Genomic DNA, 24535 nt, shown 5'->3' on the forward strand with positions numbered 1-24535 from the left:
GTGGGGGTGGGGGTGGGTGGCGGGGGGCAGGGGTAAAGCCTTCATACTTCATACATGATATAGAGCCCATATTTTCTCTCCCAGGTATAAGAACAAGAGAAACTACCTTTAATGCTACTTTCCTCAACTAAGTTCCGTAAATGAACAAAATGTTGGACAACACATTAATAGACAGTACCCTACTGCATAACTGGTCATGGAATGATAAAACAAGAATTACACAGCAAAAACATGTACATCAATGACAGATGATTCCTTTCACTAACCACAAATAGTTGGGATAAGATTTGGATTTTCATGTTTCCAAAACAAGTTTATCAAGTCTTTCCTTCGCATTTACAAACAAAATGACGATATAATTCTGTAAACCATCTTTCTTCCGGTTCTGGCATTGGGTTGTCTTTGTTCTTGCCTTCGTAGACCCTTAATTTGATTTGTGCAAATTAAAAAAAAAGGATAGCATATGGACAAATAATTCATGTCCATGCCCTCGGACCAAAGACCCAACCATTGTTCTTATGGGCCCTCTAGGTAGTTTAGACCATCGCTTTCCAGACTCTAATGGCTATACCACCACCAAGAATTGCTTAATTAATTTTATTTGAATATTATTTACTTGGTCAAAAAGCTTGCTCAATTCAGAGTTTGGAGCACATCAGAGAAACTCATTTTCCTTTCGATTTCATCAATATAATTCACAAATCAAAAACAAAAAGAAGGAAGGACCCCACAATGAGGTCTGAGAAATTCTCAGGCATCAAAAGAAAAGATCTCTAAGCCTCTAACTAATGCAATGGATCTCATATGCAAGCAGACAAATGATCAAATCAGTGATCAGATCTGATATAAAGGAAGCAACTGCTTCGTTGCGGTAAGAAATCAGATTGATGGAAGAGAAACAAAAAGTGATGAGATCGATCTGCTTGGGAGGAAGAATCCAGAAAACATGTGGAAGAAGAGAATAAATCAGGTATGGGATACCAATCTCGTAGGCACTGTTCAACAAAATTATAACTCTTTAAAAAAAAACCATATTCTTAACTCGAATCATCTCCAATTGATAGAGGGGTGTATTACATATATAAAGACCCTCTAAGATTCCTAAATTGACTTAGAAAAAGACTCCGAATCACTACAACACACTCAAAAAAAAAGAAAAAAAAAACTCTATTTAACTATTAAGTGTACTAATCTAAATCAAACACTTTAACAACTAATCCCATGTACTAACTTTATTCCCACTTTATGGGAAATTAGGCCTATTAGAAAGAAACCCCATAAAAATAAATAAAGGCCAAACGTATAATATAACTACCCAAAGGTCAATTTCAACCCATTACACTGCCACCAACACCTAATGGGCTTCCCAAGTTGGATATAGGCCTCGACACGGGATTAATGCCTAATGCAACCGCATCACTAACACTAGACAGATTCATGCATAGAGTAACTGGTTTACACAGCCCTTCCTAGATAGAAATCTATTCATATCTGAATAAGTGTTAAGCTGATAAAGCATGAATCCTGCCATGGAAAAAAGAGATATGCCATCCTGTCCTCATCTCCGCAAACTTGACTGTTACAATTGTGTACTCATGTAACGGGTGCAAATGAAGAGAGCAGTATCCAATTGAGTAAACACGAGATAGATTCAAGCTTGATCATGCATTCATGTTTATACCAAACCCGAACTTGGGCCTCTCATAACCCTTTCCTGCAGTTCACTAATCGCTGCTTCTTTCCTCCCATATTTTGGGCATCACTTTGTTTTCATTGCCAGAGTATAAGGTCATTAAGGACTCTATAATCCTTCGATAGAGGGCTTTGACTAATTAAAAGATACATCCCCTTCCAAAAATAAACCAACGTTGATTACATCATCTGGGATTAATTCCCACTGACTAATTGCTGAGAATAAATTTTGGCTTCATGAGACCATTGAGGGGGCATATGCCTAACTAGAATTAAGATGGGATGCTTTAGAATCAAGAGTCTTAAGACATAATCGATTAAAACAGAAAATATGGAGTGTTTTAGTAAAATGAGAAATAGAGATGGAGATAGTATTAAGATTGATGACCACAGGATATCTCATTGACTGTTTCTGTTATCATGGTTGAATCATCAGTAGGGAGGGAGAGATTGAAAAAGCTGTTGCATGTAGAATTAGGATTGAGCGGAAGAAATGTATCAATGCATTCCATTAAAACTTCATATGAAATTCATAAGCAGGCTTTGGGATTGACTAGAAAGACCAGAATCGAAATGAATGTGTGTGAGAGATGATTCCCCCATGCAAGGACAAACAAATGCACCAGCAAAAGGGACTATATTGAGCAAATTGAAGGTGGTGGATGGAATGATTGAAAGCCACATGGTTGGAGCGGTAAGATATTAATGTAGAGCAATAGGATCATCCAATATTAAAATCACTACCTGATAACTCCAGTTCCTTCCAACTGGCAGGTCAAATAGGGTCTCCAAACTCAAAGAATTAGCAAGTTACAATTTCTAAATCTGATGAAGCAAACAGCTCAGTCGAGTGCTCGGTTCTTAGGACAGAATGAATCCTATAAATCTTAGCCAAATATGGTGGCTGGGCTAGCAAATAGCAAGCAGACTCAGAACTAGAAAGTAAGAATCAAAATAGCAACTCACTGTTATATCCAAATCCAGCCACTGGTTTGGGTTGAACTCAAACATCGAAGGAGCGGTTGAAGCAGGGGTTACACCCCCAAAATCTGAGATGGAACTATTGGACAGATCTGGAGTTGTGCTTGTGCAGACTTGAAGTGATTGCCGTTAGGAGACTAAACAGTGGTGCTGCAGAGTTGGAATATGGCTTCAATATCAGATTCTGCTCGTGGTTCGATGGTATACTTCTTCAGTCAATAAACAGCAGCATAACAAGGAGAAATCGCAGGTGTACAAAATAGTAATCTAGGAAGAAGAAGGATAAAGAGGGGAAAGGGATATGACCAAGGCCTCTCACCAATGGCCTTGGTCTGTCTCTCACAGACCTTGGTATCTCACAATTGCAATCTCACCACACTGAATCACACAGCAAAAACAAAGTGTTCTTTTTCTTAAACTCAAATTGTGGCCTTTGTCCAGCCCCCTCTCTTTCTCTTTATTAAATGGTAAAGCAACAGTTACAAAATTGTAAACTTTTAAAATAGAAACCATTCCTGTCCTAAGATTTCTCTTCTAGAAACATTACAAATTAAAAAGTAGTAATAAAAAGGAAACATGTTCTTAGCTTATCTAATAAAATCTAGCTGCCAATCCAGGGCTTGCTCATGTGGTTAGCATTGCTCCCCTTGGAGAGTGCTCAGGGACTTGGTCAGCGGATTAAGTCCAATTGACGGCATCTAACAGAACTATTATGCACTAGTTTAATTGCTTTCCAAGAAGTGTGGCCCCTCTGAGCCCCTCCTGGCCCCAATCATGGGCCTCTATCTGGCCCCTCAGTGGGTCTTGTATGGCCTCTTGTGGGCTGCTGCTAATATAATATATGACTATGCTCATGCAGTAATCACCTTTTTTAAATTTGATATACTTCTCTCTTGTGGCAGAAGGTATCAAAGTCTACCATGAATTGCATTGAAGGTTAATCAAAATAAATAAGTATGCATTGATGGGTGACTGACATTAACTTGGAAATATAATGAGAATCAAGGAATAGAGATTTTTTTCGGTGAGTTGTACACTACAAAGAAAATGGGAAATTTCTTCTAATTTGACTACCCTTTTTTTGCTCTGTGAAAAAGTTACGGCAACTAGAGGCCATGGGTGAGAGACCCTTCCCCCCTTTTCCTATCCCCTTCTTCTCTATATTTCCTTTTGAGTTTCTAGTTCATTAAATCTGCAACCAGTGATTTTTGGAGAGGTATGGAGATCCCCTTCCACTGCTGCTGCTATGATCCATACAATATTTTTCCATTGATATTTAGAGAATACAGTTGTTTCTGGTCGTGGAAATTGGAGTTGAGGTAATGATGTGGTTGTGAAAGATCCCACTGTGGAATTAGTTCCTAATTACTAGTTGGGGACTGGTTCGACATTACTTTTAGAAGTAAGTTAATTTCTGTTTTTGGTTCGACATTGAACAAAAAGAGAAAGGGGAGGTAAACAAACTACAAAAGGTGTTTTATTTAAAGGATGCTGAATTAAGAAGAAGAATTTAAGATTTTCTAGGTGTTGTAAACCTGACTACGCATTCTGATGAGGGAAGCTTGGTCATAGTTAGTTCCAATTAGACATTAGTTGTTCACAATCTGGACATGGAATACGTAACTGCTTACAAGAGACATTACCTGTAATTCTTCTCGTGGGGTCAAATGTCAACATTCTCTCCACAAGGTCAATGGCATCTGGATGAACATGTGGGAATAACTGGGTAAATGACTGGCGTGGATGTTGGGCAAGTTGCCGAATATACCTCTTCGCATCTTCATTTCGAACAAAACCAAGCTCAGATTCATTTGGTGTGCCAAGAAGCTAAAAGTAGAAACCAAGTGTAAGCATCAACCATAACATAAAATGTAAATTTTATCCCAGAAAAAAAAAAGTTTAAAGAGAATTAAAAAACAACTAAAGCATCATCAAATAGGACGTTTCATAAGTTGCTTGATAGATATATTTGGGCATTCCAGTCAAGTCTGTACAAATATAATGGAACAGTAAGAACCCCAATGAAAAGTGTTTTACCATCAATATAAATTCAAACAGATGAATAGAAGTTTGGGAATCCATCACAACTAAACAATTATAAATGTGCAAAAGCGTGTCAAAATTGGCAAAATATTTCTGCTTCTTCGTATCCAAAATCTACCCCAGGAAAAATCTCAAACATTGTGCCTGCATCTATGTGTGTCCATGCAAATACCCCATATTGTAGGTACACACATCTTTATTTAGTCCATGCATCACTGAATATGTGGGAGGCCCTGCTGCTGTGGTTAAGAAAAGCTTCCCTAATCACATCACAACCTGCTTTTCTTTTACCCCCCTAAAAGAAAGGCTGACCCAAGCCTTAACATTACTGTGATTAAAAGCAGAGCACTTTACTGTGAATTACAGTATTTATTTTAAATGTCTTACCTCTGTCAGTAAACGCATCTGATGCACATGATCTCTACCGGGAAATAATGGTTTCCGGTTCATCAGCTCCATAAAGATGCAACCCACGGACCACACATCAATTGCAGCAGTATAATCTGAAGAGTTCAGCAACAATTCTGGTGCTCGGTACCATCTGGTGACCACATACTCTGTCATAAACTCATTCTCTGAGGTCGGCCGAGCAAGACCAAAATCACAAATTTTCAGATCACAATTTGCATTAAGCAAGAGGTTGCTGGGTTTTAAATCTCTATGAATAACATTTGCAGAATGTATATACTTCAGCCCTCGAAGGATCTGATACAAGAAATACTGCAAAGAAGGACAATTACGAGGGAAACATCAATCGTTAAAAGCTAAAGGCCCAAATGCTCCTTAATAAAAAGGATCGAGTTAACAACTTACAATTGGACTGAAGCATGTATGAGAATAAGATTTTTTACCTGGCAGTGCTCTTCTGATAACTCTTGATTGGAACGAATTATTTGGTGAAGATCGGTGTCCATGAGTTCGGTGGCAATGTATACATCACAAAATGCACTTCGTACAGGCGGTGGAACTACATCTCTAATACCTATGACCTATTTTACATAAACCATTATTAGACTTAACGTGAGGAGCATCAAAACTCGGTTTACAAGTATGTGACGGAAACCAGAATCAAGATCAACAACCACAAAATGTTCAAAATCAATGCTTCATTTTGCTTGACATGAATATTTCAAAGTTTATCCCCAGACACAAACTACAGGGATGTGATGGTTGCAATCGTGAACTCGTGAGTCACAAACAGAGTTATTAGTCACAAGCTAAATCATGCAAAGGTATCCAACCTATCAAGATTCAGGAAACATGAAGAAGGAAGAATATACTATTTAAAGAAGGGTGTGTTGTAAAGTAAAATTTCCTAATCTTCAAATATATCTCTACAACAGTGATAATGCAAGAGGACAGCTAATGTTCAAACATGGATAAAACTAGTGAAACATTTGAACATACTTATCAAAGAAACAACCTGCTTTGACCAAGGAAAAAGTTGCTTAGTTGTACATACTATATTGGATTAACGATGACCATCAATGTATAAAAGCTAAGGGAGAGCCCCACGCCACACCAATGGTGGTGCAGATAACGGTATCATCAACATTGGGCCCGCAATGATAAGATAGGGAAAATAATAAAGAACCCCATGTGGGAGAGAAATATACTCTGGTGCAGGGAAGTTTTTCTCAAAAGCTAAAATTATAAATGAAACAAACACAGAAAGAAAGGGGCAACACCCATTGTCATGTATGGCCGTCTATACCACCCTTCTTCAACCTTGTGTCAGTGACATTGAAATTTTTTGTTTTTGAATTTATCTAAAAAGTCAGAGCGATCTACTTGAAGAATTCAAGTTTAAGAAGTGAAACTCAGTAACCAACTGTAAGCTGATGTAATAGTGAAATCGCCGAAAACCCTTCCCTAACGAACTGCCTCTTTTAGACCCCAATATCACTGTGCCTCATGAACCATCAAAGTAAATTGTTTCACATAAAGCTACTCAGGGAGAAAAATTGTTTCCTCTAAGCTCTAATTAATAAATCGAATTAGAGAACTATGGATTAGAGATCACAAGCAATCATTATAGCTCAATTAGATAACTCTGGAAAAAGGAAGCTCACAAAACAATTATTGAAAGTATAAAGGTAGCAGAAAAGTTCAAAGAAGTATGATGTAGGGCAATTAAACTGTAAAGGTTGCAGAAAAAAGGGCTCTCAACATACATTTTCGTGATCTAAATGTCGGAGGAGCTTAATCTCGCGGAGGGTCCGTTTCGCATCCATGTGATTATCGAAAGCATTAGCTATTTTCTTGATAGCAACCATTTCATTCGTCTCCGAATTCAATACAGAACTAGAATAAACAAAAGCAGATCAATAAGTAAAGTTCTCCCCCTAATTGAAAGCGAAGATCTTATTTAACCAATTCTATAGAAAAAGTTCAGATAAACTGAAGAAAGGCATCAAAGTACCAAACTATTCCGTAAGCGCCACGTCCGATAGGCATTATAGGAGGGCGATACTTTGAGGTGATCTCAAACAGATTACCAAAGATTTTGTATTCGACAAAGCGTCCACCGTGTGTGGGAATCGCCGGAAAATCGGCAACCTGACCGCCGTTCGTGTTCCGAGAAGCATCAACCATTGCCGAATCAGTATCAGTCGCAGCTCCTTCTTGCATTTTCTCTCTCTTCTCTCTCTCTCTCTTTGAATCCGATGAGTTCTGATAATTCAGAGAATAAGAGATTTTGTGGTGGTTGTCTCTGCTTTTATATGGAAGAAAGTTGAAAGAAACGAAGACTGTTTTCACTTTTCAGGAGAAGTTCCAAGCAGCTGCTCCGAAGCGAATAGGAAAGAACCAAGGAGAAGAGATAACCGTGTAGTAAAAGAAATTGGGCGGTTGAAATACAGCCGCCTCTGATCTGACGGTCCTCTTTGTCAACGGTTTTTGGAATTTTTGCATTTTCCCCTTCTATTTATCAAATCAAATCACACATTTGTTACGCTTAACATCCTTCACCCCAAAAAAAAATGATTATATAAAAAACCCACATATAGTGGATGCGAAAAGACCACGTTGTGTGCACGTATTTTTCCGTTAGTTAAGAACATTATTTGATCAGGTAGTATTTACTCACCAAAAAAAATAAGAAAGAATCTTTTAATCCACTAGGATTATAAATAAAATAATAATAATCTCTTAATCTATAGGATCTAACCTTTTGATTGATATAAAGCTGGTACTTTTAAATAATGATATTTCATTGTTTTAATAGTTGAATCATAATATCAAATCATCTCAAATAAAGTGATTTCTCCATTTTATAATGAATACAACAATAATAACATTGTCTTCTATCAATAACAATAATATTGTTTTATTGAAAACGCAATGAATAATGAATATAAGCAAAGAAAGATTCTTCCCCATGCCAAACGAATTGATACCAATATTTACACGTAGGTATTGATCTAGTCTAGTTTTTGACAAGTTGATATCACTAATTAGTATCGATCTCTAATAATATTGATACATATCAACTGATACAATACTAATATCTTTATTTATGATAAGAGGATGCAAGACGACCATGTAGGTTTCATTAAAATGAGAGTATATACCTAATATGTAAACCCTTTTACCTTATGTATATTATAAATAGTCCAAACATGTGTTGGATATGATTGATTCACAAGTCACCCTTAAAAAAAACTATGAAAATGGCCTTTCACACTATTAATAGTCAATTTTGTTGGTTTTTTTTTCTGAGAAATAGTCAATGTTACATAATTTAGAAAGATCAACTCAATCAGTGACCAACTTATCCACTAGGTGCTCAGCCAAAAAAAATAAAAAAATCTTTCCTCCCTTCTTCTCTTTCCACTTGTGAAGGGTAAAAATGAAAATAACACCATCTGATGAGCTATAAAATATGATAAAATAATAATTATAATTGATGTTAAAGAATGATTTTCAATCAATTAAAAAAGGAAAGATGTGTGATGGATCTTGGGTATATACTTCCTTCTCACTAGGCATGTCAAATCCTAAATCGAATCAGTTCAGTTGAACAAAATTGATCAAAAAACTTAAATTGAATTGAATTGATTCTTTATTAGATCGGTTTTAGTTTTGGGTATTATGGAACCTGTTGAAAATCAAAATTAAAAACCACGTCAAACAAGGAAACCAGACCTAAACCATAGCACTACCAACTTGAAAACTATTAAAACAAAAATGCAAAACTTCTCATAATTATGAGAAAATTAAATCAAAGCAAATGTTGTACTCAAATCGATATCAAATTGACGACAATCCGATAAGAAAAAATCAAAATGAACCAAACACTCTCCTATTGGGTTGGTTTTGGATTCACCCATGTTCATCTTGAAATCAATTTAACCCAATCAAAATTGGATTGTACCAACTAATTAACATCCCTATAGTTTCTCTCCTCTCTTCTCTATCTCTTTATTAAATATAGGGGTAAAAGCCTCGTCACACAACCCTTACACTAATGCAAGGAAACCAATGAATGGACCCACATGGGTATAAATAGAGTGAATTTTTTGATTTCCCTAAGTTGGGGACATCATTTCACTGTCCTCCTTGTCATTGAGCAGAGATACTGCATGATCATGGAGAATTCATTTTCTCTTATAAATTTGTTTATTAAATATATTTTTTTAATTAAATATTAGATAGACTGTTTCATTGTCATCTATTAGTGTAATGTGTCAGATTCTAATATAAGAACAGAAAAAACAAATCTCTCTTGCTTTTTATTGAAAATAGATATAAAAGCATACCAGATGAATAAAAATGTGGACCAATGGGGAGTGTGTTTTTTGTCTATTGATTGCACCTAACAGTCAACAGTCAACGGAACAAATGGTCAAGTCTAGCGATCGTCCAAAAAAAATGAAAATCTAAAAAAAATTAAAAAGAAAAGAAAATTTTCGAACTTCCAATCAGGTCAATTATTGCTGATCTTTTTGTGACGTAGTGAGCTATAAGCATGGCACTCCGTCACCATGATGCTTAAAACATTGTTTGTGTTATCGTCTCTTTTGAAAACAAGGGTGTCAGTTTTGTCTTTTGCTTTTTGTTTTTTTTGTTTTTTTTGTTTTTTGTTTTTTGTTTTTTGTTTTTTGTTTTTTGTTTTTTGTTGAATTCAACATGCATGTATAGAACAAGTAGGAAGAGAGGGTCTTAAACTGACACCCTCTCTCCCTATATATGTCTCTATTTATTGTGCAGTGTTGATGAGGCATGGTGAGCTGATGTTCATTCACTGTAGCCTTAGAAAACCTTTTTTATTTATATATATCAAAATCAAAATTGAAAAATTTTCATAACTTTAAAAAATAAATTCAATTGAATTGATTAGATTTTATTTGATTCTTATTCGATTTATATACAATCTCAATAATTCAAAATTTAAGTGGAAATAACGAATCAATTGGGTTATATATACAATCATAATTATTGTGAATAATTTTATGCTTAAAGTACTTGATCATGGAAAAGATCCAATCCTTGGTTCTTAATTTTAAATAAATTATGAATCAGATAAAGAAATTTAACCTTGAGAAAGATTACAAAAGACAATGGACCAGTTTGATCATTATTATACACTTATTAATGAAACAGAAAACGTAGTATATCCAAAAAAGAAAAGATGAATGAAAAACCGGCAAGGGATCTTTGAGCCACCAAGATATCCTACACCTCTCACTATGAATTTTATATTCATTTTTTAAAAGAGAAAAAAAATATAAAAAAATCTGTTGTGAGAGGGTGTAGATACCCAACAGTTCAGAGGTATTTTTTTTAAAAATAAATATATATGAGAGAAGGTTCCCTAAAAGGCAGTGTGGAGGCCGTTAAAAATAAGCACAGAGGCATCAACAAGGGTAGAATTTTCGCCTCGCGTCCCTGTGCCCAGGGCCACATTGCCTTTCAGGGTTTTTCTTCCTAAAATGCATATATGATGGGAGAAATAATGTTGCCAAGCTACATTGTGTACGGTAGCACCTCCCTGTATCTCTCTCTTTTTTTTTTTTTTTGTTAACCAAGGTGTTCGGGCCAGCTTACACGCACCCCGGCTAATCCTTGGGGGAAGACTAGCGTAGCAACCCACCACCACGGTCTCTCTCTCTCTCTCTCCTCCTATGAAATGACACATAGACACAAGGAGGTGTGAACATACATTATGCAACCCAACAAGAAACTCAATTCCACATGTGATGAGTGGGACAATAGATAGCTAGTAGAGATTTGTGGATTTTATAGACACTACAATTGATGACCATTATTCTCACCTATCTCTTTGAACCCCAAGTAATTGAGCTATAGCTATGAGATTGTAGATATGGAGTGATTATTCTCTGCAGTGAGTGCGATGGCATAGTAAATATCAGATGGCTGAGAGCATCTAGACACACGCCTCGAGGTCCTCTCGGCCATCCGATGCTCATTGCATCATTGCACTCACTACAGAAGATGTTTTTGATAAATATGTGGTGTTGATTATCAGAGGTTTAATTATTTCTCTTTCTTTCGAGTTAGTGTTTATAATATCAAACTAACCATTAATTCTTAGTAATCAATCTCACTACCTCATGGGTTTGACGTTAATAAAAAGTTTTAAGAATAAGAAACTTAGAAGCATACTCCCATTGGCAAAAGGTCCTTCACCCGCTCCACCTTGGAAGGCCTTTCTCATGCCATTATTCTCTTTCAAGAATCAATATTCAATGTTATTACAAATAATTAATTTCATGGGATAGGGTTTCCTCCGATGATTGAGTACTAATTCATATGAATGGAGGGTACCCACTATGAATTGTAGACTAAGGAGGTCTTTAAGAGAGAGTATGTGGGGGGCACGATTTTGTCTTAGCGTGTGAAAGAATCCGCACACATAGGCAGCGTGCGAATCTTTTACCCTAATTTCCTAAATAACTAACCATGAAAGACAAGATATATATGCAAACAACAATTTGATTTAAGATTACAATACATGATAATGCTACCATATCATATTGGTTGGATAAAGCACTCGGACTTAGCAGGTAAATATATTGGGTCAGTATCCAATTCAGCATATCTAACGTGCATTGGATGGTTGACAGTAGGGGTGTCAACCGGTCGGGTCGGTCTGATTTCGGTCGGGCTTAATCGGGCTTGAAGACTTTCAAAGACTACACCGTATCCGCCCATTTAACTAATCGGGCTTAGTTATTGAGGGCATGGTACACTTTATATTCGGTCGGTCGGCCTCGGGCTATAATCAGGCTACCTTAATCGGGCTTTAGTCGGGCCTTAACCGGGCTACGGACATGTTTAATATTAAACGGGCTTTAACCGGTTTTTAAACGGGCCCTCTTTAAAATGTGCTCTTATTTTCCGGCCCACTCATGCAAGCCCAAAAAAATAAAAATAAATCAATAAATAATACCAAATATAACCATTATTTAAAATATGAACATGTCTTTACTTTTTAGTTTTTATTCTTTAATTTGGGGGGTAAAATATGTATTCTACAATTATTAAAGGGTCGGGCCAAGTCGGTGCACAATAGGCCGGTCTCGGTCGGGCATTATTCGATCGGTCTCGATCGGGCGCCTGACGGTCCAAGTAGCAAAACAGAGACCGACCATTTATAAACGGGCCGGGCTCAAGCCGACACGTTTAATAAACGATCCGGGCCGGGCCGGTCTTTAAACGGTCGGTCTCGATCGGTTTAGTCGGGTCGGGCCACGAATTGACACCCCTAGTTGACAGCATCTGGGCATGCAACCTTAGTCATCGGATACCCATTGGACGCACTGGCACATTGGAGAGGATTTGATTCCAAATGTATCCCTACTAAATCTGTTTGTGGCTGGCTTTAAGTTGGCCGCAAATTTATTGAAACTACATAGTCACAAATTGGTTGGGTTTAGATCATGGATCTAAAAATTGGAATCAGATCAGAATCAAAATCAACTTTGTCTAATCTCAAATTCTGCCATTCCGAAGCAGGTGATCCAGCCAGGGTTTCTCTGTTCAAGTGGGATTCGGCTGATTCCAATCAAATTCAACCCTAATACTAATCTTTCCATATTCAATGTGCCAGCTTTTTTCCTATTTTATTTTTAGAACAAAATATATATTTTTTTTTTAAATTAGATATACAATGATTGATTTATGTGTTTATCTCTCTCTATAAATTTTAATTTTTTTTTTTTTCCCTTTTGTTCATTCTTGACAATCAAACTTAGCCTTATGTAATGAAAGAGGTGGATGTACAAAAGTGGAGCTTAATGGGAAAAAAAATGCTTTAATCATTAAGGCTCCGTTTGGTTGCAATGGGAATTTAAATAAAAGGACAATAAAATTTTTATACTTTGAAAAGAAATGTTTATAATCATTACCCCACGTGATTGCAAAAACTACTTAATTTTTTTTAACTATATTTAGTAATGGGGAGAGGGATAGGCATACTAGCGCATTATCTAGGAATTAGGAATATTAACAAGATTTTGATCGTAGGATTTGATCAACTTGAATTAAATTGTTGGATGCAGAGAAGATATACAAACCTACTACACCTTTTCTCTCTCCTCTTCCCATTACCTCTTGCAATTGATCGGTGACCGGTGACCGATGACGTTGTTTGACTAGAAACCTGACTGTCTAGCCTGCAAACGGCTCCAAACTCTACAAAGCGGTCTCCAAACTCTCCTATCAATCTAAGTCTACAAACCGGACCATCGTCAATGGATTTCTATTTGTATTAGATGTTGCAAAGCAGAGCCTGAAGAAGTAGAAGGGTTTCTAGGATTCCACATCTCCATCCTTAAAATCTAGCCCCCACTAAAAAGTAGAAATTTTATGCAATTGTTTCAACGGATTCTATACACAAAACTTTGACGATGAACTCAAATCATTAAATGGTTTCGGTGAATCTATGGACAACACACTACCAGTAATCTCTCAATTCATATCTTTTCCCAACTCGTCTTCGAATTTTCAAGAAGTTGACGATTTTCAGCGACGATCTCCAAGATTTTGAGCTCGCATGTACTTGTCGATTCTGGTTTCTGGTTTCTGGTTTCTGGATAGATTCTTCTTTAATTTTTCTAGGTGAAATTATTTCGATATCCGTTTCTTCATTTCTTTCCCACTCGTCTTCGAAGTTTCAAGAAGCTTGGATCAATTTCCGGCGACATATCCAAAATTCTGAGCTCAAACTAGCAAAACTAATGGAGTCTACTTTCTGTATTGATTCTTCTTTAACGTTTGCCTCTTTTTGGTGATGCTTGCGAAATTCTCAAGGTGAATGGGGATTTAATTGAATCATCATAATTTTCCTTTTATAAGGCATTGCTACAAAAATTAATAATTTTCAATTTAACCTCTTTGATTAGAGCATGAGCATGATAGAAGTTCAGCTTCCCCCCCCCCCCCGGTAACTGAATAGGGGCGGCTAGGGTGTGGATACAGGAAAAAGAAGGTGGAGGTGGAGGTGGAGGTGGAGGTGGAGGTAGAGGAGGAGGAGGTGCGGGTGGGGTTTCTTGGGGTGGGTTTGATTGCAACAGGGGTTAGGAGAAGCTAAGGTGTGGGTGTAGGAAGAGGAAGAAGAAGTAGAAAAAGTGCAGGTGTTGACAATGATACGCATGAGTGGATGGTTTTGGTGATGCACAATGAGATGGGAAATGACTGGTGTTGCGGCGGTAACGTAGCATCCGAAGCTAGGGGGCCTCATTCAGTGGTCGCCTTCTGTTTTGAAGCTAGTAGTAGGGAATGGTGGGGTGAAGGGGGAGGGGTGTTGCAAGGAACACATGAGTGCTTAGGCGGGGGAAGGTTGTTGTAATTTTTTATCAGATTTGATCGATTGTTGCCGGAGACATTGGGGGCGACGAAATTTGTGGAAGAAAGAGGGGAAGCCGGAGATAGTGAGGGAGAAGAAGATTGACTGTAGAGCATCGGGGCTAGGTAGGTTATTTAAGACAAGTACAAATGGTATTGATTTAATCTATTTAATCCAAAGGTCTACATTTGCTAGCATATCCAATTCCTGTGTAACTCACTAGCATTTCTATCATTTTCCCTTAGTAATGATATATTTTACATGTAATTTTTATTTTACATATTGTATAACAAAGGATTTTGGATGCAAAGTAAAGTGATATTTTATAACCAAATATAGAATGATTTGAATTTAATGTTAAAGTTACATGGGCAATGATTGCATATATTTCTTTTTTAAGTATGAAAATTTCACTTCTCTTCTCTTTAATTCCCCTTATAACGAAACATAGCCTAAGGGAAATAAAAGACCACCACATTGGAGTACAGATTTCATCATGCTTTGAATGTATAGAAATGGAGGTTAGTATGAAACAAAAACTTTATTACTAAATGGAGATAAAGGCCCAGGATGCCCGAGTGTGGAGTCTCAAAGACCGAACCGGACTCATGTTTAGAAGAGTGGAAGAGGGAATTAGAGGCAAAAATGTAAATAAATAAAAATAAAAATAAAATATAAAATGAGGGAGATTCATTATATTGGGTATTTTTATACAGATAAAGAACGATTCATGGTTGCGTCCCCTACACTTAGACAGAGTTATGAGGGAAAAGACAATTTACCCCTTGAACCATGCCTCATGGTCGATGTCTCCCCCTACTCTCCCATTGTCCCACGTGTTGATATACTAGCCACACGATCAAGGGCCATTCTATCACCAAATTTTGTGGTACAAAACTCAAATTTATGTAATTTCGTTAACACAAACATTAGATGAGTAATTTTATAAACAAAAACCTGATTTAGAGTAATCTGCTCACTTTTCCCATCTTTTTTTCTCTTTCACCGATGTGGGCCCATGGGAGTGATAGAAACCATTCTCTGCACTGAATTAACGTGACTTGCAGATTACTCCGTGCACTAATGCCGTGGGAAACCTCTCCCATTAGTTAATTACCAATCAATTTCAAATTCAGGTTCCACATATCGCCATTTTCCAACGCGTGGGAAACCTCTCCAATTAGTTAATTACCAATTAAATTTTTTTTTGCAGTGATAAAAAAAGAGTGCTCCATGTAGTTGGATCAAATGAGAAAAGAGCATCAGAAGAGAATCGATACCAAGATTCATAGTATGTCACCAAACCAAACTTTCAATGATTATATATATTTCTGCCACTTCTTTCTTATTTAACCTCATAGTGGCGACCATAATGCAAAAAACACAGTACATCTTCATTTGCAGGCCCAGAAAAATGGATAATACCAAATCGGTATTAACCAAAATCCCCCAACAATATTTGCCCAACCACCTAAACTAGTGTATCCAATATCAAAAAATAAAAAGAAGAAAAAGACGCACAAGTCCACTGGTGACTGGCCCAATATTGCTTTTAGCATCTCACTCAGCATCAGCAAACCTGGCAACATTGACATGCACAACAATTAGATAAAACTATTAATAACATCAATAGATGAAGCATAAAATAACATAAATTGTCATGTAACAGGATATGATGTCTTAAATTCCATCTGCAGCAAAAATGTTTGAATTCCAGAGGGTCATAAGTTTTACAGGTATTTTTATAAATTTTTCATATAGAGTTTCACTATATATTTGTAGCAAAATTTTCTTTCTTTGTAAGCAAGTTGAGAGGTGTGAGGACGAATGTTGCAACCATATTCTCCATTGATAATGAAGTAAGAACTCATCTCACCTAGAATATAGACAATCTTGTTGAACCTCGTAAATTTATGTGCATTGTGTAACTGTTTATTCTTGTTTTCTCCATCTATTCTATATAGTTTTAGGATTGCATTCTTACAATAAATAAATAAATACTGTATCTGTGTCTCACCCAAGCTCAGAAAGAGCCAGATGGGCTTCAACGTAGTCCTCAAAGAATGCATCCTCATCCTGCCATCAACCAAGTGAATGAGACAAATGAGTACATTACTACGTACAGGAGAAAGTTTATGGCCACCAAGGATCCACCATGTATGTGGCTTCATGATTGGACTCCTCAAGGATCAGTTTCATCGTTAAACCGAAGGTTCAAGAAAACAGAATCAATAGACAATATATTAGATGACGTACCGCAGCATATTTCTCAACCCAAGGGCGGAAGGATGGGTCTTCTACAAGGACCTTATCAGTTGGCAGCTGTAGAAGGCCTTCCTTCTCTCCAGTAATCAGTTCCCTGACCAACCAAATAGAGAACAAAACTGTAAGATCAACTAATCAAAAAAAAAAAAAACAAAGGAGAAACACCTCCGAAATCAATCAAGGGATGGAGATAAATAAAAGGACTGGCGCCTTACGTGAAGTAGGAGTTGTCAAAGATGAGCGGGTTTGAGGTCCAGAGTCCTTCGAACCCAGAGCGCTCATTGTGGCATCTTCCCTACATTACACAAGACCAGCAATTAAAATATAACAGGGGAAGAGGCAAAAACCATTTAGCGATCGATCCAAAAAGACACAAAAGCAAAGAAGATCAAAGAAAACCCAAGATTGATTTCTGAACTAACTAACCAGGGTGTGGGCCCCGGAAAGAACAACAATTTCCTTGTCGCTAAGACCCATGTGTCCGAAGACATCCCTCAAATGGTCCGAACCTGATGAAATTATTGCAGAAGTTTAAGAATTTAGAAATAAACATCCTTCACATAATTCATGACTGGATTACGTTAACAAACCAAACTCACCCTTGGTGGCATCAGGCAGACGGCCTTCTGGGGGTGGCTCAGGCTTGTCCTGGAATTTGGAAAATACATACAACACGCTTAGTATAACAAACATATAAGGGTGCCGGGGTTGCTGCCAAGCTGCATGACCCATTGTGCGGGGAAATCAATATTGGTGGAATTTTCATATTTCATAGGAAGGGCATCATTTCACCCCCTTCCTATGTGTGGATGCAGACACCATGCAAGTCTAATACAAATTGTTTTCCTACAACACAAATACTAAATAATTTTTTATCAAAAAAAAAAAAAAACTAACCAAATATAAAGAGATTAACACATCTTAACAAACCCTTCCCCCCCCCCCCCAAAAAAAAGGGGTAGGCATCTAATAAATTCAATTTTTCAAAAGAGAGGGTTTGTTGCCCGGGTGGGAGCTCATGCCACTAGCACAAGGCCAATGGAGGGGTGCGCACAACATAGCCATTTAAGGGGAGGGGCGATGTGGTTACTTCCCTGCCCCTAAGTCATCAGAATGATCACACCAATATCACGGGCACCTATTAATTCATTTTTGGAAAAAAAGAATCATGTACACTGGCGTAGGTACACCTTTAGACACAGCAAGTGCGAAAATATTGTATTACCTTAAATTAAATATGCTTCTACGCACACTAACATGTATCTGCACTAACAGGCAGAATTTTTTTCCCCCTTAATTTTTTTATCAATTACCAAGTCATGTACGTTAATTCTTAAAAAGAAAAGTTTTAAAGGCTTTTTTTTTCTTCTCTGTGGGGGCTAGAAAGATTCCACAAACACTAGAGTGCTAGTACGACGTGCAACAATACCGCATGCTTAATAAAAGCATAAAGTATTACCCCAATCACCCCCCCCCCAAAAAAAAAACCCCCTTTAATAAAGACATAAAGCTAAGGGTGTCAATCTGTGAGTTTAATTTGGTTTGGTTTGATTTGTTCGATTTATTGAGAGAATAGATGAATCCAAAACCAAAATAATAAGGAAAGATTCAATTTCAGACTCTTATTTCTTATCGGTTCGATGTTAGGGTTGGTTCAGTTTTAATTCTATTTACTATGTAATAGTAAATATATACATTATGAAAGAAAAAAAAAGTGTTTTTATGATTTTCGGATTGGTATTAATTTTTTATTGTTCTGTATAGTTTAGTATCGGTTTTGGTTCCGTTTTCATGTTTGATTTGGTTTCAATGGAGTCCGGTTTGGGTTCGTGTTCACAGTACCACAATCCAAAGCCGTTCTAATAAGCTTCGGTTTAATTCGAACTGGTTTGGATCAGTTCGATCCAATTTCACCAGTTGGGAGTTCGACTTCGACACCACTACAGAGGAGTGGGTCCCAGACTCTCAATTTCACAATCCAAAGCCGTTTTAGTAAACCTTTTGTGAAGGGATCGATCATCTCTCACCTCTCTACCGGGATGGAAAGGAATTTCAGGTCCTCCGGTCACTTCCACGCCAACAACTCCAGCCAACTAAGAGTATAAAAGTGCGAAATAAGAAGACCAAATCGAATATAAAGAACAAAAATTAAACGATAATCGCCATCGACTATAGCAGCAATACCTGAACGAAATCTGCGTAAGATAAGATTGGGAACTGATCCTTGATAGGTTGAAGAAGCCTGACAGCAATGTCGAGACCCCTGTTTGATCCATGACCTTGCTCTTCAGGGTGCCTCATAGTTCCAAAGGGACCTCCAGTCTTAGTGTTCACATCGTAAGTCCCAGCCGAATGCCATCTGAAAACATCACCAACATAATCAACAACTACTCAATACTGTTGATGACGATGAAGAAGAAGAAGAAGAAACGGATCAAATCGTGGTTACTTACGCCAATCGGACAACAATCGGAGCGCAGTTCTTCTCAGCGATGAGTCCTCTGAGCTTCCTCTTGCATTTCTCAACAGCCTTGAGGTATTCCTGACTCACGGTAGGGTAGACCTTTACCATGGCTTCGATTTCCTTAAAACCTAGAACAAATCAATTCAAATGAAGTTTCAATTAATCAAAAAACAAGATCCAGAAGTCTGAATTCACCGATCGAAATCAATAACAAACGATTAACAAGCTACGAAATTCGAAAATGTGGAGAAGATGATCGAGAATTGCAGACCTGCGAAACTTGAAGAACAGGACAGCGAAAATGAAGCAAAGAAGGAGACAAGACCAGAACAGAAGGCAAGTCACTCCTATTTAAAGGGTTCCAGTTTTTGAAGTTTCTAATAACTGAAATAAGCACCGTTGGATCTATGAACCACTGGATGGCTAGGATCTTACTTTACGGTAAGATGTGTGATTGGCATACCTTGGGTCGGTAAGTTGTTAAAAACTGAATTACTATGTTTCCGTATCGGGAAACGAAAAATATCAAACGGTATACACTGGAGGGAAACCCCTATTGGGCAAATCACCAGAAGAGGAACAGCATCAAGTGACCTAGTTCAATTACGAAACTGCCCGGATTCCTTGTGCTTCCCATGAAGTGCTTTTATGTCTTTTTATATTTAATCAACCGTAGTATTTGACTTTAGTGTGAACGCGTCAATGTGGGAATGATTCCTTCCATTCTTGGAGCCAAAGAATGGACACGTGGGATATGAATATTGGTCTACAGAGGGAATGACTTGACGGCGTGACTGGAGTCGTTGATACTCCACGTCAATGTCGTGGGCCAGAGTGTCACTTTCAATGGCAGCAGCTTCCGCTCATTTATTTGTCCAGGAAGTACTGCGTTCCACGTTGACTCATTAAAATTAGGTAAAAAGTTTTCCTTATTGGTTTTCTAATTTATTATTTTCTCTCTGTCCTCTTCAGATCATGTGGTCCAAATAAATGATACTGTTCGAGGCACTCCTATTGGTGTGATGTTGAAGATTCCCTCCACACTAGCTGCGGAAGGAACCCTCTCCCTTACCAAAAAACACAAAGGAACCCTCCCTTTAAAACATTATAAACCTACTTTATAAACTATTTATTAGGTCATGGTTTGGGTCATGGTACTCACATTTCAAATTATAGATATATTGAACATTGCCACATGGCAGAATATAGTTTTGTAAATACATAATAGGCAAGAGTAGTTGTCAGAGACTCAGAGTATCATAAGTATACATGGACTTATATAGAATGCATATCAATATATGGAAAAATATTTGATTAAATTAAAAACTAAAATTTGACAAGTAGCTCATCCGTACCATGATTAGAATAGCCACAATATTTGTTTAATAGTGATTTTTAAATAAATGGATTCTTTTGAAAAGGATACCCTAACTATGAAGTGGTTTTTAAATTTAATAAAATATAAATTTGAATTTATGTAAAATAAAATAAGATAATTTGTATTTCATTATGAATTGGGGTTTTTGAATTTATATAAAAAAATCAATGAAACTTTTAAGAAACTAGAAAAAAAAAATCCATTTTATTTATTTATTTCAGGTGAGGAATTTTTCATTTTATTTGGAAGTTTATAATAAGATACTTGTAAATTACTAAACAAAAGCTTTACCCAAAAAATGTTATTAAACAATTGTATAAAGTTATTGTTAGTAGGACATGCATCCAAACATGGTGCATACCACTTTGATTTGAGTAATAAAGGAATGAGTTGGTCACTTTGACGTTGGATTAATAAGATTTTTTTTATTTTTTTTATTTTTTGGTAGGAATAAGGATTCCTTTCAATTACCCACTTGTCAGGTTTTAACCATCTCAATCATGTAGTTCACCATTTATTAAAAATTTTGCATGTGTAACTTGTTAAAAAAAATTTAATCAATTTAATTGTTCAATTATTTTAATTGAAATAAACTTCAATTTAAAGTGAAATTTTATATGGATGACTAAGAGATCCAATATACAATGACAGGTGATTTAATTTGGCTACAATATTTGATAAACTGGAAAAGCCACATGTTCCCCATGAACTCATCGGTCAGAATAGTTCAATTAGCCTTTCATAGGTTTATTGGCTTAACAATTAAAAAAATATATATATGAAAGAAAGAAAGAATATATAATGAGCCAAATGATTGAGATGATTCACAAAATTTGACATTCGGGCATCATTGCTCAAGTAATGATACGTCTCATATCGTAGAAAATCTTTCGCCAATAGACCTTATAAACAAGTTCGTGCAATTTCATTTGATTTTCTAGACTATATCATACTACTATTAAAAGTACGTACTCCCCTTTTGGTATACTTTTTCAAAAAGACAAAAAAGACCATTGACATCTGCCAAAAAAACTTTCCAAATGACAAAAAAACCCTCCAAATGAAAGAGAAAAAAATAAAAAAATGTGGAGTAGAAAGGGGGAAGTAATTAAATATTAAACCTCACTAATTACACCATTACTTCTCTGATCATTGACATATGCCAAAAAAACTTTCCAAATGATAAAAAAAAAAAAAAAAACCCTCCAAATGAAAGAGAAAAAAATAAAAATAAATAAAAAAATGTGGAGTAGAAAGGGGGAAGTAATTAAATATTAAACCTCACTAATTACACCATTACTTCTTTGACCATTGACATCTGCCAAAAAAACTTTCCAAATGACAAAAAAAACCCCTCCAAATGAAAGAGAAAAAAATAAAAATAAATAAATAAAATGTGGAGTAGAAAAGGGGAAGTAATTAAATATTAAACCTCACTAATTACACCATTGCTTATCTTTATTAAAAAAAAAAAAAAAAAAAAGTGAAGTATAAACCTGACCTAAATGCTCCCATGAAGTATAAACCTATGCTCCCATTTACAACTAAGATTACGACTAAAAATTCTTAAAAAAAAAAAATGCACCAAATAATATGAAGAAGGTACCATAATTATTTAAAAACAACTAACTGTAATGAAAAAATAGATCACTACCATAATTATCTCCCTCTCTCTCTCTCTCTCACTCTCTCTTCCCTAAACGTGGGGGAGAATTTAAAAAATAAAACCTCTATAACTCATAATTATTCACTACCATAATTACCTCCCTCTCCCTCTCACTTTCTCTTCCCTTTACATGGCGGAGAATTTATAAAAAAAAAAACCTCCACAATTCATAATTATCCCCCTCTCCCTCTCTCACTCACTCTTTCTTCCCTCTAAACGTGGGGGAGAATTTAGACACTACCATAATTATCCACCTCTCCCTCTCTCTCTCACTCTCTCTTCCCTCTAAACGTGGGGGAGAATTAAAAAAAAAAAAAAAAAAAAAAAAAAAAAAAAAAAAACCCACTATAATTCATAATTATACACTACCATAATTATCCCCCTCTACCTCTCTCTCTCTCTCTCACTCTCCCTTCCCCAAACGTGGGGGAGAATTCAAAAAAAAAATTTGCTAAACGTCTCTCTCTCTATAACTGTTGCTTACCCTTTTCAATTGGCCATTTGCGAAACGTTTCTCTCTCAAATAATCACTCTACCTTAAGTGAAACTGGACACCTCCTTCCCACATCTCCCACACGGAAGGAGTAGGAACAGATCAGAGAGACTCTTCTCTTTAAAACATAGCGCCTCGTTGTCTCTGGTCACCACCAAATAACCCAGTGATTTCCCGCATGATCTCTTCAGTTGATTCAAACTTCTGTCAATTGGGGAGCCAGTGAAGTTTTTGTTGCTACTACTTTCGCCCTAAATTGTTATATTGGTATTTAGAAAAGTTGTAACCAATCATTTTTTTATATGGTTTCGCAGGGACAGTTTTTAGAAGCAATGCTTTTTTTTTTTTTTTTTGTAGAAGACTGGATCGGAGATGCAGAAAGAGAAAATGAGAGAGCACTTCGAATATAAGGCCAGATCTTAAAGGCCGTCATCATCTGGTCAATCCAATTATGGATTCATTAATCTCCTCCGCTGAACTCTTAAACCTTATAGAATGGGTCGAACAAATCCTCTACTCTTCTATGACTATGCTTAAGAAGATTTGGTTTTCTTCTTGCTAGAACGAGTCAAGTGCAATGCTGCTACCCGATGGGTACACCTTTCTCCTCCTACCATCATCAACATCAAGTCATTTCTTACTACCGGTAATTTCCCTCTCTTGCTACTAGATCTTTCCTTTAGTTATGAACAAAGCGTAACGTTGAATTTCCGTCCCTCAGGTAGTCTACCGCTTACATTGCCGTTTATTATGGTTACAACCCTGTCAGTAAATTCGTTGGATTAATTTTCACCAAAAAAAAAAACCTTGGATTGGTATAAACTCCTCCACCAATGACAAGCGAAGGGATGCAGGGTTGATTGATGATCCACATGGTGGTACTTGTGTAATTTTTAGTTTTTATTTTAATATTAATGTGGGATCCATGGCTAACATAGAGACTAACATGACTAAATGATGATTGAATGGTGATCAGAAACTAAGCTCTATGTGGGGCGTACATTTTAATAAACAAAAAATGTGGGGCGTACATGAACGTGCTCTGTTCTTCTCATAGATGGACAGGCAAGCTAGTGGTGTTACTCCAATCCCAACCCAAAAAAATAAATAAATAAATAAAAATGAAAAATAAAATATGACAAGCGATGGTGAACCCCAACACAATGTGATGCCGACGAGATCCTTACATTGGAACGTGAATATTAAGTGCTGATTGGATTTCAATAATGGGATAAATAATAACCAAATTAGATAAGATTAAATTCATGTTGTATAAATTAGCCTCAAGCTTTTAGGTTAGGGTTGGCTAGAGTAATTTCAATATTGTAATTGATATATATGAACGATTTGTTTAGTTGTGGAATAAGCACAATTATTTGTATGTGTACCCAAGGGAGAGTCTTAGGAAATAAAGTCTCTTGAAAGAAAGTTCTAAAGAACAAAAAATAGAGCAGGAAGTTGATGTTGATACTGTATTCATGTTGTTCAAACATTCGTAGGAATATTTATAACTTTTATACTAACTTTTTCTCCAATCTACTTTTAAGCCATTATGAATTTCATTTTTAAAAGTGTTTTATCATTATGTCATTTTTAATAGTTGTTATTGTGCCACATTTTTGGCAGACATGTGAAATAACAAATGACAAGCAATATCTAAATAAAAAGAAAAGTGATTGATTAGAGGGAAAAAAATAATTTTATTTGACACTTTAAAGGATGTGAACAAAAAAACCTTAGTT

General features: G+C 36.4%; 2 protein-coding genes across 3 annotated transcripts in view; both read right to left on the reverse strand.

Annotated features, from left to right (window-relative positions):
• LOC122057882 (mitogen-activated protein kinase 3-like) overlaps window positions 1-22719 on the reverse strand; it is a 23737-nt gene extending 1018 nt beyond the window's left edge. The window contains exons 1-6 of one of the 2 annotated variants that reach the window (XM_042620230.1): window positions 22689-22719; window positions 7139-7371; window positions 6891-7020; window positions 5568-5705; window positions 5104-5436; window positions 4317-4500 (exon numbers count right to left, since the gene is read on the reverse strand). In XM_042620230.1, coding sequence (XP_042476164.1) covers window positions 4317-4500; window positions 5104-5436; window positions 5568-5705; window positions 6891-7020; window positions 7139-7347 — 994 coding nt within the window. In that variant the 5' untranslated portion in view covers window positions 7348-7371; window positions 22689-22719. Of the gene's footprint in view, window positions 1-4316; window positions 4501-5103; window positions 5437-5567; window positions 5706-6890; window positions 7021-7138; window positions 7513-22688 lie in introns of those variants that run through there. The other variant, XM_042620229.1, reaches the window with a different exon arrangement.
• On the reverse strand, window positions 15822-19661 carry LOC122057883 (L-ascorbate peroxidase 2, cytosolic-like). The gene is made up of 10 exons (XM_042620232.1): window positions 19528-19661; window positions 19246-19384; window positions 18977-19151; window positions 18820-18885; window positions 17392-17440; window positions 17219-17301; window positions 17008-17087; window positions 16784-16886; window positions 16545-16603; window positions 15822-16106 (listed from the first exon to the last, which is right to left on the reverse strand). Exons 2-10 carry the CDS (start codon window positions 19362-19364, stop codon window positions 16088-16090), a joined length of 753 nt encoding a protein of 250 aa, XP_042476166.1. The 5' UTR covers window positions 19365-19384; window positions 19528-19661; the 3' UTR covers window positions 15822-16087.
• Window positions 22720-24535: the final 1816 nt, after the last annotated feature.

Source organism: Macadamia integrifolia, chromosome 12, assembly GCF_013358625.1.
Source record: "Macadamia integrifolia cultivar HAES 741 chromosome 12, SCU_Mint_v3, whole genome shotgun sequence".
NCBI lineage: Eukaryota > Viridiplantae > Streptophyta > Magnoliopsida > Proteales > Proteaceae > Macadamia > Macadamia integrifolia.